General features: G+C 36.9%; 1 protein-coding gene across 1 annotated transcript in view; it reads right to left on the bottom strand.

The window, feature by feature from the left end:
* The window catches only part of ANO4 (anoctamin 4), a 127,336-nt gene extending 124,636 nt beyond the window's left edge, over positions 1-2,700 (bottom strand). The window contains exon 1 of the mRNA XM_062020377.1: positions 2,631-2,700. Coding sequence (XP_061876361.1) covers positions 2,631-2,700 — 70 coding nt within the window. The remainder of the gene's footprint in view (positions 1-2,630) is intronic.
* Between the last annotated feature and the right edge of the window lie 13,690 nt (positions 2,701-16,390).

A 16,390-nucleotide genomic window follows, 5' to 3' on the forward strand; every position in this document is an offset into this window, starting at 1 on the left:
ACACATTACAGACAACTCACTGCTCACTATCCACTCCAACACCCAGAATAACAGTAGAATTCAGCCTCAGGCTCCTTACCAGTTACAAATAAAACTGTCAGGGAAGCAAGCTGAAAAGGACTGCAGTAGCACTGAACAGTATCTATAGTTCCTCCTCCTTACCACGTAGTTACCTAGGAACTTCAGTCAGAGGAAACAGCTGGCAATTAAAAAGAATTCATGATAAATAATGAAAGATGTCATTATCGAAAGATGAAAAGCGGCAAAGAGAAACAAAATGGTATGCAAAAATCAGGAGTGTACTGTTAGAAGGCAAAAAATACACTCCTTCATAACTCTGTCATTTTACCAAGGACCTTTCTTTCCATTCATCTAGCCTCTCTGATTTAAAAGAATTAGAAACTCCTCAGAATATCTTCTGTACAATCTGTTATGCCTGACTATCTTCAGGTTCAGAGTATTTGTTAACTAGACAAAAGAAATTTCAGACTGAATGTACTGCATACTCATTCCAACAGCGAGATATACCTGATTGTGATAACACAACTCCAATAGAAGGAAGAATCCAAACTATATGAGCTATTTAAAACCTGAGGAATTTATCGTATGCAATAAAAGGAGAATAGCTTGAACAAAAACTGATGTAAGATCTGTTACCTAGGTAATTAATATATCTCAGAACCCTTTCTCTCTAAAATACCAAACTATTTACAATGCACAACCTTAGATAAGGTACTGCCATTGGCCAACTAGTGTATTAGGCTAATTATTTATGAAGTTACAGTGGTTAATTTGTGGCTGACTAAGAATGATTAACATATGACTTTAGGTATAAATTAAAATTTTCTCTTAGGAGTGCTATTTTTTACTGTATTACTAAGTCAGATCAAATTATAAAAATGTTATTTTATTCCAGATGAAATAATGTCACTGTAGGTTGGTTAAGAGAAGACTCCTGTCATACAACATAGTTATAAAAATCTGCAGTCTTTTAGGTGCTCTTAGCTTCAGTGAAGCTCATAAATACTATACGTCTTCTTGAACCAAGTTGACAAACATGCTTTCTCTAGGTCACAGATGCTGTTATTTTCTGAAAAGCAAAATATGACAGATGAAACTAATCTCATATGACTCTACTGAAGCTAAATTCTTCATAGAATCATCATCCAAATGATAATCACTAATGAACTCCATTTTTAGGAAATCTCTGGGGTCTACCTAAACAGGGATCTTCTTCTCAGTCAGATACCAGTATATATTGCTTGTTTCCTATTTAGGATTAATGCATAGGCCATTATCTATCAACAGATAGATGTAGAATGCATACCAGCTCAAAATTAACGTAGTTATTGTAGATGCACAAGGTACTTTTTTCACAAACTGTGATGCAGGGGTTTTTTTTGTCAACTTTTTAACATGCTACAGTCATGATTATGTATCTTTAGCAACAATATTTCTGTAGTAGTAATTTCAGTATTTCAAAGTAAAAACACAGAAGCGGGAAAAAAAATGGACAAACAAGTAAACAGAGAAACTGAAATAAACAAAGCATATGGTTATGAGTCACTGTAAATAATTAATCTGTGTTAACAAGGATTATGGTGACTAAGTTCAGATGCATGAAACTCATGGCAGTAGACATGCATAGCAACCCACAGTGAATAATTTGTATTTTCAACCTCTACAATAATTAGGTCATTTACTAGATCAGCAAGGTAATAGAAGGATGTTAAGTGTTTGCAGGCAGGAGTGTCTGTCTCACAAAAATAGATTCTGCCCCATGGCACTTAGCTAGGTGTATACAGTGTACATGATACCCTTTCCAGGCCAGCAATGTTGGAAGATTATTGAGACCCTTCAATGTAGAAGACACAAAACTGATTTTATGGGCAGCCTTAATTTGCTCTACTCAGAAAAGAAACTTAGTGTTTAATTTTCACTGTGAAGAATGACTGAGCATGACCAGTAGAAATATACTCCATTGTTATAAGAAAAGATACTTCTAAAATAGCTCTGGCAATTAACACAACAAAGAATGAACTCATGATGTCAATTAGAATTTGATGGTTCCCAGGAGACTCTGGCTTTCTTTAAAAAAATTTGATTTTGTTAAGTAGTTAACATATACTGTAAAATCTCCTTCAGATCTAGAGGTTTTGTTTATGTACTACCTGCAAGACTGATCCACACCCTAGATTGTGCCTTTGTTCTAAACCAACATTAGTGTCAGTTACTGAGTTCCACAGGGGATACCTGTACCCTCTAGAGCATTGCGATTAGCTCAAAGCTTATAAAAATTAAACATATATAATGAGAGGAGTGTTAAAAAACAATAGCCCAAAGCTCTCTTGGCATTAACTTTTCAGATATAGCCATATGTTGTGTTTTTTTAATGATTAAACTAACATTTTTATTTCCCACTTTCAGCACTCTTAACTGTTCTTACTCCCTATAATCTATAAGTGTTAAAAACATACCAAATGTAGACAAAACTTCAATCGATAGCTCTGACAATCAATAGATTGATCTCCATGCGAGGATGATCTGATGCTATTAATACCAGCTTCACAACATCATGGCACATCACACAAGAAATGTAACTGGAGAAGGTGTCAAAGCAAATCTGTTACCTGGCTGATGGGTTTTTGCTTTTCCACCAGTGACTCCCGAGATACTAGATCCCGAAGACGAGGCTTCCATTTTTATTGACCTTCTGGCTTGTGGGTGTGAAGGGCGCCTGACCACAGGTGGACGCTGTGACACTGGGTAGCTTGCTGGGGTTTGCCTCTGACAGATTCGCTCACACTTTTCAGCCCCATGAAGAGATAAACTTATACCTGATTGGAATAAGAATTACTATGGTTAGATATAAGAGATCAGCATGGAATAACTAAAATATAAAAATTGCCATGGTTTAAAATGGAGCTGTAGGAGCCTTCTTGAAGAAAAACACACACACACACAAAACTATAAAACCACGATTTTTCTATGAAAATGAAAAATGTGAACATCTTTGCTGCTGTGCTGCAGACATCAGAGTCAGCCACACTAATGGATATTTAAATTAATACACAGTCATGGTTTACTGCATTACTGGCCTGCTGGAGGAATTATCTTCCATTCTTTCAAAAAACCCACACAAGCTCACAGAGGATGATATTAATGAGGTAACCAACACAGAGTTTATTAAATGACAGTTTTCTTATTGATGGACTAGGACTTGGCAATAATGTTTTCTTCTGAGAAATGTTAGGAAATATCACCATATGGAAAAGATGCCACACTTCAGGTAGTAACTAGCTTTTAAGGAAAATATAAAGGTCTGCTTTGAGGAAAACAGTAAGGCTACAAGGAACAATAACATCACCTTAAGCTTGAAAAACAATTCCACTTTAATCAGTCATGTGAAACATTATCTGCAACACTGGAGATTGTCTTTCACACCAAACATTCTTAAATTTGTCACATAGTCAATTTTTAAATAGAAATTGTGTTGAAAAACAAGCTTTACTTTTCCAAAGAGAAAAAGCAAAGTTGAACTTTCCAATGTGCCTGTTATACAGCCTTAGAAAGAAATACTCTCCTAAAGTAAAAAATGCTGATTCTGGCTTCCTTATATTCACACTGATGCAGTTGCACCAACTTCATTTGAATGACTTTCACCATACTCCAGTGACAACCTTTAGACAATCTCTTTGAGGCAACAAAGATGGATGATAATTCTATGCTATTGTTTTATGCTTAATTTAATCGTGGCTTTTACTGCTTTTATCAGCAATTATTCTTTAAAAAAAAAAAACAAATAAAAAACCCTAATCAGATACAAATGGGCAAACTGAGCAGCAGATGGAAAACCAGATCCTAAAAACGGGAAATGTGAATATCGCAAGCGCAATGTTAAGTTGCAGTCACTCAAAATCATAAGACATGATTGATTAGGTTGCACATTTTTCTGAAAAAGATCCTTCACTGGAATGTTCAAGAATGTCTTAATGACTCTGCTCTTCCAGTTCCACTGAAAGGCAATGTATCTGAACCTCCAGGTCACAGAAGAGGTTTTGAATCTCTAAAATCTTGGTACACTTTGATCCATAATATACTAATAAGGGAAGGGAGCTGTCACTTCTGTAGGTAAATTATGAAAACATACACATACACGAGGAAAGACTGTGAAAATTGATCTCCTTTAAGATGGTTTTGCACATTCATTTTAGAAGCTGCATGCTTACTATCTGACTTTACTACACTTCACCAGAGGAAGTATGAAGGGATGAGGACTCTACTGCAGCAACTGCCCACATGCCTACTGGTTATAGAGCTAATGTGATTGCCAACTATTTCTAAAAACTTGTTGAAATTACATCTTCTTTACCATAGACAGCAAATTGGTCACCTTATTCAGTTGATTGATCTTCAGAAATGCAGTGTCGTAATCCACATGAGCAGAATGACAATGACCATTCCTGGACAAGACATTTCTTTGACCATCTTAGCCATATAGCTTAGCCATAAGGGGTTTCAAGCAGTAAGAAGCTAAGTCCCAGCTGAAAAAAGAACTCTTTACTTCTTGTGAAGACACTACAATGCCTTGATGTTCAAAATATTTTGCAGTTATCCCTAATGTATTAAAAAAATCACCACAACTGTTTCCTTTTAACATCACCACTGGGCGGCTGTATCATTTAAAACAACTCTCCCTCTGAAGCTTTGTGATGGAGTCAATAAGTTATTCTGTCAAAGCTAAACATGAAGTTTGCATGGCCACATATTTCCCAGCTGGACCTTGGTAAGGCTGTGCTGTCATTTGGTCATGAAATGAGTGATGTATTTTAGGAAACAGTTCCAAACATAAACTGGTTGCTACATTTATCTGAGGTTTAAGTAAATTACTTCGTCACATTCAGAAAACAGACTATAAACTCTTGTACAGCTGTGAATCAGCTTCCTAAACTATTTGTGCAGCACATTTTTTCAGATGTCAAAATAAAGGACAATGCAGCCAGATTTTAATTCCTAAGAAGTGCAAAATTTACAGATTGATCACATCCAAAATGATGTTCAGTCAACAACTTTACTCTGGTTATGTGTAACTTTGTTTCCTCCACTAAAGAGAGGTGCTATAAAATTATAACACCAAACTACATATGGAACAACATGCCAGTATTACTGGAAATTTTACAGATTATCCTTTGGATCTATTTAAAACTTAAAAATGCTCCAAATCTACCATAGATTACATCAAAGATGTGTCAACAATATATTCAATGTGAGTCCTTTATCCCTCTCTCCTTGCCATTGCGGTTATTTTCTTCACATAAGACATTCTCTTGACTAGGAGAGTAAATTTCCACTATTTTTACAAGAATCAGATGCAAGTGTCCTTATCTAATTATCATTTCATTTTTTTCCAGAGAGATAACAGATCTTGCTTTTCTGTGTTTTTTGTTAAAAGAGAAGTCTGCAAAAATGTAAGACAGAAATTTTGCAGTAAGCTGTGGTATTACCTTGTTTTCATGTGGGCGAAAGTCCTTTTAAAAGAGATTTCAGCAGTTGAAAATACATCCCCAGATAACATGCAGAAAATCAGAGACAAAGGTAGTGGGAATTAGAAGTAGAAAAGCTACTGGGAATAGCACATGCAGCTTATGGCAGATGAAAACCTGGTGAACTTTTGGCACTAAGCAGTCTCTAGAGTAACCTCCTCCTATTTTTCCTGCAAATAACCCACACTGCAGCTGAATTCTGGAGTTTGTGGGTCAGAGATGTGAGAAAACAGCACAAAAATCTCTGAGGAGTAGAAGATAAAGTTGACATAAATTACGTTTTGCAGCGTGACAATACCCACATAAGACACTGGGAAAAAAATTCTCCAGCAGTACACTGTAGACTGGGTCTTCAATTAACTGTGGTTGGTGGAGTTTTTCTCTTGTCTTCAGGCTTGGCTACGTAGTTGCTGGCAGCAGAATCCCAGTGCCTTTACACGTCTGGCTTCATGGCCTCTGATTGTACCTGTCCCTGCAGCATGGTCATTCTTCAGGGAGCTTGGCAGCTGCAGTAGCTGGATATGAGACCACTGGCATGCTCTGACAGGCAACGTGGATGCTACAAAACCCAGGAATTCCTCCCGTCTCTCCCTCTGTCTTAATATAATGGATCAAAAGCATCATTTCAATCCAATGCTGTAGTACAAATGCAAGTGAAAGACTCAAACACTGGCGAGTAGTAATAGCCAAATGTTCACTTTGGAGGATTGACTTCTGGACAGGACTCAATCACCTGCACCTGATTAGTGTTCTGAAGCTGGAGGAGATTTGAAATTTCAAGTATAATATGTATTAACTACCTCTTTTCCTTTCCTGCATTCAGCAAAAACCCTGCTCTGTATTTCCAAATCTTCATATCTTCATCTTCTTTACCTACACTTCTATCCTTTTTCCTCACACAAGCTTCTTGTCTTCATGAGGAGTTGATCTTCTCACTGCCCTTCTGTCTTCATCTGATGCCTTTGAGCTTGCAGGTTCATGCAAGAGAAACATCTTCACTCCCTTCCTACTAACATTCAACTGTGCAGTTTGCCAGCAGGGAAGAGTAGCCTCTATCCTGCTTCTAGCTAACTTTTATTGTTCCCAGCTGTATATTTTTATTATAAGATTTCTCAAATAAGCATTTCTTTTACACTGAGCATATTTTGCCTATTATAAAGGGTTTGTAATGCTCCAGATGAAACTCACATATGAGATCATTAAAAGTGAAGTGTTAAAGTACTTCCAAGTCAGGGAGCAATATAACCAAATATAAAGAACAGTAAGGAAGGAGAAATTACTAAAAGCAGAAAACACTACCTATGAGTTATCTATAAGTATTATGTGACTGATATTTGTTTTGGTTTCTTGTCAGATGTTACAGTGATGAATGACCATATCCTGTACTACTCAAAAGCCACTCTGCCAAAGTATCTGATGGGGCATCTGCTTTGATCACATCTTAGCTCTGGTTAGCAGGTGTTGTGTACCACACATCTGCACAGAACAACACCTCCCCACAGTGAGCCTCATCCAGCATGCCTGTGCTATTCGACTGAGCGTACCACAGTAGCTCTAGTACTGGTGGAGAAGGCTCTGGCACCAGAACTGAGGTCAGCAAGGCATTCTATCCAAATTATACTGTGCTGGGACCAAGACATCTCTTCACCTGGGGAGGCAGCCTTCTGTAATGCCTGGCAGATTTGAGTCAGACATAGTTCTGTTCCACCCTTTAGGACTTTGGGGTATAGGAATATGTTTATAGGTTTCTTCCCGATGTGGCTATCTCTAGCCAGAGATAATATAACATGAAAAGGCAATAATGACGCAATGCAGAGTTAGAAAGCTGTATAAACAATCCATTAGCTGATGGCACTTAATTAGCCTCAAGTGCCCTGGCCTGCTTTGTAGACCTTCTCTGGGATAACAAACTGCTGCAGGCAGGTGCAGTAAGACCTTTTGGGTTTGTGCCATCAGTGTGTCAGTACTCATGTTGGAGACAAATACTCCAGCTACTTATCTCTTTAATTTTCTTTCAGCTCTTTGCAAAGGCTTAGGAGCAGACTGAGGAAGACCCTTTGTTCAAGACCCTTTTCAGAGTAAAGTAAGTGCAGGGGAGTACAGAGCAAGAAATGAGGAAGAAAATCTCAGATGTAGTGTCATGTGAAGCAGCTCTGGGAAGCTTGCAGTCATCAAGGCACAGAGAAGCAAGGTCATAAGGAAGCACAGGCAGAGAGTTGAAAAGAAGGATTTAAGGTGCAATATATAAATGGGCAGATTACATATTTAGTTTACACCCAGGAAAGGAGAAAGTAAGCTAATCTGTCCACTCTAAAAAGCTAAGAACCCTTTCCTTACCTTGTATAAATTGTCACATTTCGCATTGACGTAAATCGTAGCTCTGCGGATAGCTTCAGCTTTTCCATATTTTGAAGCTAGCTTTGAGAAGGGGAAGCTCAGGAAGAGAAAGCAACATAAAAGGTTTCTCATGTGAACCTAGTTTCATCTGAGACTCAGCAGAGAGACAGCTATGATTGATGCCAAGACAGACTCTTCTGCTTGCTCTGAATCCTAGGTGGAAATGAATGAACTCGAGAGAAAAATTCACCTGCTGTCTTCTGTACACATGGCTGAAAGCACAGTCTAAAGGTAGTTCCTTTTTTTTTTCCCACATCCTATGCCCTCCATTCAGGAAAGCATGGGTATCTTTCCACCTTGGGGGAAAATGTTACAACAGAATTAGGATTCTTACTTTAGATTAAATCATTTTTCAGAAGTTTAAATATCACCTCTCTGACACAGCATCAAATCCCTTGCTGTTGATAACGATTCCTGAAATCATATCTGAGTCTAGATTATGCTGCAAGCATAGCTTTGAAAATGCTGAAACACTTCTGACTACATCAGATGTAAAAAAACCTACCACAACTACAAATAAGTTAACAGAAAAGCTGCTAGTTTCAGAACTTCCCTGGAACTTGACTGGCTGGACAAAAAGATTGTCACTGTGCATTTTGACAAGTTACATGTGTGTGGTTTTCTGAGGTTTTATATGGTCTTTCCCCTCCTCCATTCCAAATATTGGACAGGAATTTCAAGACCCATAGTAGTTTCAGAAACTGTTCCCTAAATGTTACTTTTTTCCCTATTTTCTATAAAACATTTTGTCCCTCTGGCTTCTGAATTAATATGATTTTTTTAACACATATAATTTTCCATGAAAAGAAACCACAGAGCTTAAATACACAGAGTGTGAAGGAACAGTTCTTTGTCTGAAACATGTCATCCTGAACTTTTGTACTAAAAGAGATCATAATGACCACTTCCCTTTAGGTCCCTATTCCCTTCATGGTAATAAAGAGCTCTACCATATTCCCTCTCTGCTGTTTCTAGTCTCAAGCTTAGGAGACCTGCTTTACACTGTTCTTTCTCACCAATAAGCTGTTGCATACCTTCAATCACCTCTGGTTACTACTTCTCTGTTCTTTTCTTTTTTCAAGAAATCAAGACCTGAAATGCACATTAAGAATGTTCAAAAAGTAGTACCAGAAATTCCCATGATCAAGCTGTACCTTCAACAAGAATTTACACAATGGCACAGTGGTTTTGTTCTTTCCCTTATCATTTCATTTCCCCTAAGATAATTGTAGATGGGTTCTGTGTCCCTGTTGCATTTGCCAGTTCTTCAGGCAATTTTCCAGTGAATCAGGGAACTCTGTCCCAATCCACCTGCTCAAAGTTTCTATGTCAAGCAAAGGCTGCTGGGAAAAATGCTGCATTATTTCTCTCATTTGTATGTTGCATCTTTTTCCACTTCAGTTGCTTTTTAGGTCTCATGTTTATCATTTCTGTAAGAGCATCACTGTACAACCCTTTTGTATTAGCAAAACTAATCTTCACGGTCTATTAGTTGTCACTGCATTTTTTTTAACAACTACTCACCCTTCTTCAATGGGAGGAGGGTAGCATCATCCCATGACTGCCAGCCAGGTGTTTGTATCTGTGTTTTGAACTGTGATCAAAGGCATGTCTGAACTAAAACAAGGACTCTGTGAAGAAGGCGCTTGTGTACACACTAGATTTATGCAGTGTGATTCATCTGCACCAATTTAAAAATGAACAGTTAAAGAGCCACAAACTCCAGGGGAATATAAGTTTACACTTCAAATCTGCTTTAGGCCAGAATAGATTATTCTCCCCTACAAAAGTGGCTACATTACCTGTGGTAAAACTGCATTCAGAGCCAGTGTTAATATAAGTCTGTCAAAGTCCTAATGAATAAAAAGATCATGCTTACCTCAGGCTCACCTTCAAAGGATTGTTTTTAAAGCCCCGAAGGTGGTTTATGAAATTACAACATGCTAGTGTTCAACAGTGATTATCTGGCATGACTGAAGAACTCCTGTAGTGCTCATAGAAATGCAAGATAACAACCTGAAGTCATGAAAGCATCTTGGAGAGAGTCATAATAGTCCTACTTTAATAGTCTACATTACAATCTGAAAAATCTCTTGTCATCCTCAGGCATGAGCAAAGAGAAAAGCTTAGCTAAGTAAATATAAAGCTCCTTCTGGTTGCAGTTGACTTATTGGTGTTTGTCATCGACACTTTACATGGCCATGGTGTCAAACTCAAGTCAGATAAGTCCAGATGAATAAATGAAACTTTTAGCCCCCAAATGGCTCATTTGATTAATTTCTAAGACTCATATTTTTATTTCTAACAATTCATTATTTAGGTTTTAATACTGTTCTGAAGAGTACACGTATTCTGAAGAGCAATTTGAAAAAAAAAAAAATTAAACATTCCCTTGCTTGTCTCAGTATGAAAACAGAAATGAGAAAGAATATCTTGTCCTGAAATCTGACAGACACAACAGAAATCAAAAACTGAGGCTGATAAATTTTCCGTGGAATGTTTCTCTATCAAAAAATTGTCAATTTGTTAGGGAAAAAAATAGCCACAAAGTCAAGAATTACTGTCAAAAAATTTGTTTAGAAAAAAAATCTGACCTTATCTGGACCAGAATATCATGACTTTTTATTTTATAAAGAGTTGACACTTTGAATAATGTAATCTAACATTTTAAACAGAATACATATTATGTATTAGGACACCAGTTGCCTCTGAGTAAGTTGGAAAACTATTATTGTTTCAATTACTGAAACACCATCTGTAATACAAATCATCAATTAGTGTTACTATAATATACAAATAGTAAGAAATAAATCCAAATATACAAATTAAAACTAGAAAGAAAAACACATCAGAATAACAAATCAAAATACATTGAAAACAAAAAGTTCAACAAAGATCAAATATTTCAAAAGTACTCAAAAGATACTCAAAGGAAAGGAAAAGGAAAAAATGAAGAACTTCTGATAGTTAATATTCTGGTTTTTGATTTACCATGTCTATAAGCAAGCGTAATAGACTTGCACTACAATGAATGTAGCTTCATATAACAAACAATAGTTCATATCTCAGTTACCGTCACAATAAATAACATAATGTCAACACTTGTTTCTTTTAGGCAATATCTATTTCTTTAAAAAAAATGGAAAATTGGATATTAAGTGGCACTTACTGATTTGGAAACTATGCAGTAACTTTGTCTTAATCATTTTACTATCTATGCACAGCATTTACTACACAAAAGTAACTTCAGAACACTGACATGATTTAAAACCTGCTTTTGCTTGTGTTAAACACTGCATTCAAGATTGTTTTCATTCTTAACAACTAGTTGTTACTCTGATTTTCAAAATCAAGAGTATCCTCTTTAAATCTATCTGCACTCCTTTTAGCCATGTGTGTACAGTAAAACAAAACTACACACACAGAAGTGATATGTATACAAACACCGGGACAAAGATAAACTACAATACTCTGTGAAATGAAGCACAACATCAAGTCCCACATGCTTTTTACTGGGCAAAGAATGAAGTGAAGCACTAGCCATGGAGATATATTTGAAATGTAGGTAGATGTAAAAACAGATAATTTTTGCTTTTTTTTTTACATCTTAATGTGATACTTGAATGTCAACTGCTACATTTCAAATACCTCATGTCTCATTTTATCTCATTTAATGGGATATTCTCTATAATGCAGAACAGTACAATCAATCTGAGACATCATCTGTGAAACAAGAAAAAACCCAGGAGACTTCACAGATGGGAAGAAAAGATAGTTCAGGATACGACTGAATGTGCTGCCTCCATGGCACAGACACTAATGATTTTCAGCACAGCAACTAGGCTTAATTTGACTTTGTTTTTTTGGACTCATTCTCCATGGATGCTCTCTCACTGCTCTAGAACAAGGGCAGCCTTGGCCATGCTCTCCAAGTAACCCACAATCAGCAAGCTGCTTTTGCCCAGTCTGTGCCCACAGATAGTTTTAACAACCATCAATCGACTTTTACTTAGATGACAATTTCAATTAGACCTCATGCATCCAACATCTTCAGAGGCTGAGCCTAAGAAAACAAAAGTTACGTTTTCTCCACCTCTCACAAACGGGAAAAATCATCTCATATCCCATATTGCAACAAAGCATCTTACTTGAATTTTTTTTTTTTTTTTACTTTTAAAGTAAACATGCACCTCGAGAATTGTATATCTGACTAAACAGGTCACACACTCTGGGTCAAGTCCAATGTCTACATGAGATTTTACCCTCCAAAACAACAGTCCATTGTGGATGTACAGGCCATTCATGCAATCTGGGACGCACGAGCATGTGCCAGGACCCAGCACCTCACATGTCCGGGGTCTGATGCTGGAGCCCCGCTGGAAGGAGGTCCGGAAGTGTCCTACTCCCTTCTTGGGGAAGGAGCTCGGGGCTAGAAGGACATGCTGTGGTAAACCCTAGCAGAGTCTGGACAAGCATGTTTCTGCAAGGTAGAAGCACCAGCCTCCACAACCACACTTGCTGTAAAACCTAAGTCTATCAGCCTTTTCTATGGAAAAGATGTGTTAACAAAGGGCAGTTGTATCAGAAATTTTGAGGTGTGTGTACTGCTTATCTTCTCTCTCATTAATTTCCAGCATACTCTCTCTTGGCAAGTAGTGCTTTTGATTGTAATAAAGCATATGATACCAAGCTTTCTAAATGGTCACAAAGTAAGGGCAAACCCCAGAGGAAATGGCAGCTGTAGTGTGCAGCAGATGCTAGTGAAAATCCATATTCATCTGCCACCTCATCTTTCTGGCAAGACTCCAGGCAATTAACAACAAAAAAAAATCTATTAAAAAGAATATGTGAGCGTGCCATATTCATACATATGTTCCTCATAGGGATTCAATTGATTCTTCTCAACTTATGCTGATCTACATTGAACAAAACAGAGATTTCACTTCTTTCACTTCTGCAATAGACTTTATTTCTGATGGAAGACAAAGTCTCAGACAACAGTAATCACATAATGATTGTCTGAATTACCCAGATTAATACATAGAGATGGAAAGAAGTACTCTACTGATCAATATGATTTTAATTTCTTGCATTCTTTATAGTAGAATCAGAAGAAATGGTAGGAGGCTATAAAAATGCAGTAACTGCATTAGAACATGTGAGGTCTGTAACATACAGATTAATTTTTGTAAAAGGCAGTTCATGCTCTAACTCATTTACTGAGTAGCAGGCTTGTGCAAGGGCAAGGCTCATCATTCTTTCTTGTGTAAATAGTTCTCTTATACATTAGCAATTCAGAAAAACACAGAAAGTAGACAAGACAGATTTTACGCTATGTTTTATGCACTACATAAAACACTGGATGTTAGTTAGATATTCCAAAAGGTTAAGAGGAGGCACATATAGAAAACCTCATGCGCCTAGACTTGGCTCCTGTGACTGACATCTCAGTGACAAGACATTTACAAATACTCTTTCATAAAACTTCTCCATTTTTCAGTCATACCTCTGACACTTAATATCTCATTACTGGTAATTCCTTTATAAAACCATGAACAGAATATAAAAGAAATATTTTTAAAATCCCAATATTTACTTAACAAATATTGCAAATATTTGTAGTTGTATTTGTAATTATTGCAAATATATTGAAAGTCATATTAATAATAATATTTCAGTCTTAGAATGATGTTGAATTTGTTCTGAATATAACAGGAGTTTTGAGGATTCAAACCAACCAAATAGTTGAGATACTGTTTCTCCCCACAGATACTATTTTGCCTAGAGTCAAGGGTATGCAGTTCAATAGGTGTGTAGCATGCAATCTTCATGAACAATTCCCAGACTAAAATCTCATCATCAAAATTGCCTATACAATCTTCAAACTTGTTAGTAGTGATTCCGTGAAGAGCTTAACATTTCATTACCTGGGACTGCCTTTGAGCAATACACACCATCTGAAAAACTAAAGGTGGTTGCGTACTCTGCTCCTACAATGATATACAATCCACAAACACAAAACTCACATACAAGAGCAGTAGTGTATTAAGAAACCTTATAGAAGCCTTCTAGTACCTAAAGGGGGCCTACGAGAAACCTGGAGAGCAACTTTTTACAAGGGCATGTGGTGATGGGATGAGGGGTAATGGCTTTAAATTGAAAGAAGCTAGATTTAGATTAGCTATAAGGAAGAGGTTCTTCACTGTGAGGATGGTGAGGCACTGGAAGATGTCCAGAGATGCTGTGGATGCTCCATCCCTGGAAGTGTTGAAGGACAGGTGTTGAAGGACAGGTTGGATGGAGCTTTGAATAGCCTGGAGTAGTGGAAGATGCCCCTGCCTATGGCAGGAGGGTTGGAACTAAATGATTTTAAAGTCCTTTCCAACTCAAATCATTCTATGATTTTCTGACAATGGTATATGTATTACGTTAATTTAAAAGAAAAAAAATCTCAGAGCAGTTACCTTAATCTCTGTGAACATCCACGATTTATTTGACACTAAATTAATTTGACACTGAATTATTTTGACACTGAATTTCATTTGACACTGAAATCGCATTCAGTGGATACAAAGACCATAAACGTTTTTAATTCATGTAAAATGATAATTCCCTGACTACTTTTTTTCTGGATTTATAGAAGGGCAAGAGACTACAAATGTACGAAACAAAGTTCTTTTCTCCCTCTCTTACTCCACTATGCCACACCTTATCTCTTCCACGTAATTTTAAAACTACAATTGCTGTTTACAATGTGTAAAGTCTACTGTTCATCTTTTTCCCAGATTGAGCACATGAAAAACATGACCAAAAAAACCCCATGACAATAAAGATATACTTTTGCCGGCTGCAAGTCCCAAATCCATCTTTCTCAGTAAAGAGTATGTGCTAGGTTTTGCTATGTTCTGATGGATGGTCCAAGAAATATTCTGATCCAGTTATAATCTCGTCTATCAGAAGCACTGGGGAAGGAAAACATCTGACAATCTGCATAAGGTCAATTATCCAGACAATTTTTCAGAAACTCCATCATCATAACTCACAACAATGACTTCTTTTTTGGGAGATTCTTGTTCAACTTGCTGTCACTTGGCACAACCTGCTATCTGCTTTCTTGCAGCACAATTCCCATTCCTCAGTGATATTTTGTAAATGTACTGATTGCTGAGTTGCTCACTGACCAAACACCTTGTCAAGCTTTCAGTTGATTTTGGAATTGAAAATTAAGTTCTTGCACACATGAGAAAAACCAGACCACACTGATCCTATCCTTCATTATGAAGGCACAAAAGGTGATCTTACATTTCACGTGAAATAAAAACATCACTGTATGATGGCAGAGATGCCTTGAACACACACTTCAGATAACTAACTTACTGGTAGCTTTGCTCTAAAAGTCAAACTTTTCTAAAGATGTTACATAACATGAATAATTGAGTAATTAAGCTTATTTTTAACTGTGTTTACTTTTAATTGAACTACTTAGATATTGAACTTCAGGCTGTCATTTTTAAATGACTCATTACACTAATAAAATACATTTTAAAAAGTCTTTCCAAAACTTTCCCCTGATTAGAGGTGCTTTATGATTTGTTTATTCCACACATACACTCCACAGAGAAACACCTCTGGAGTGCTGAAAGTATCATCCAGCACTAATTCCAGCAGAACTGGCTTGTTTTCTCCAAGCTTGGGACAAGACCTGTGAAATACAAGTGAACTGTGGCCACACAGCTAAATAAAGCCAGGGAACAAGCTCACAGATGAAGCGCACCGTACCCTCTCCAGTCATCAGCAGTACAGCTCAGCCAGTCACTCATGGGTAGCTAACTGATGGTATGAAAGGAGAAAAGGAAAGTTTTCTACTGACCTGACCTCTTGCCCCCTGTGTGTAGTATGGCAAAGCTTCCCTACATCCTGATACACTTTTGAATAATCATATTAAATCTCAGTAAAGCCACCAGAATTTTAACAGAATGTTCCCATTTCAGGAAAAAGGTCAAGATTTCATTTGGTGTATAACACTTTTCTGGGGATTTTCCATCAGGAAAAGAAAAATCGTCTTCCTTGGATCTAATAGATACTAAGATATAAAATAAACCTGCTGAACATTGAGAGAAATTAGAGGAACACAGAGATGAGTGTTAAAGTTCCACTTCACTGAAATGTAATGTGTGATGGATTTTCTTCTTTTAATGCATGAATGACTTGTTTTCTCACCCCTCTATTCTCTTACTACACTTTCTTTTTTGATTTTAAAAAGTATTTCCCCGTAAGATTCTGAATATACATGAAAAGGCAGCTCATAATTAGGAAAAGGAAAAATAATCTTTTAAGTATGAGAAAAACATTAACAAATTGTTAACTACATATTCACCTATAAATTCACTTAAATTCACCTATCTACTGATATCTTATCATGAGTATTACCACCAGGCTCTATCTAGTTC

The sequence above is a fragment of the Colius striatus genome, chromosome 1, assembly GCF_028858725.1.
Source record: "Colius striatus isolate bColStr4 chromosome 1, bColStr4.1.hap1, whole genome shotgun sequence".
Classification (NCBI taxonomy): Eukaryota; Metazoa; Chordata; class Aves; order Coliiformes; family Coliidae; genus Colius; species Colius striatus.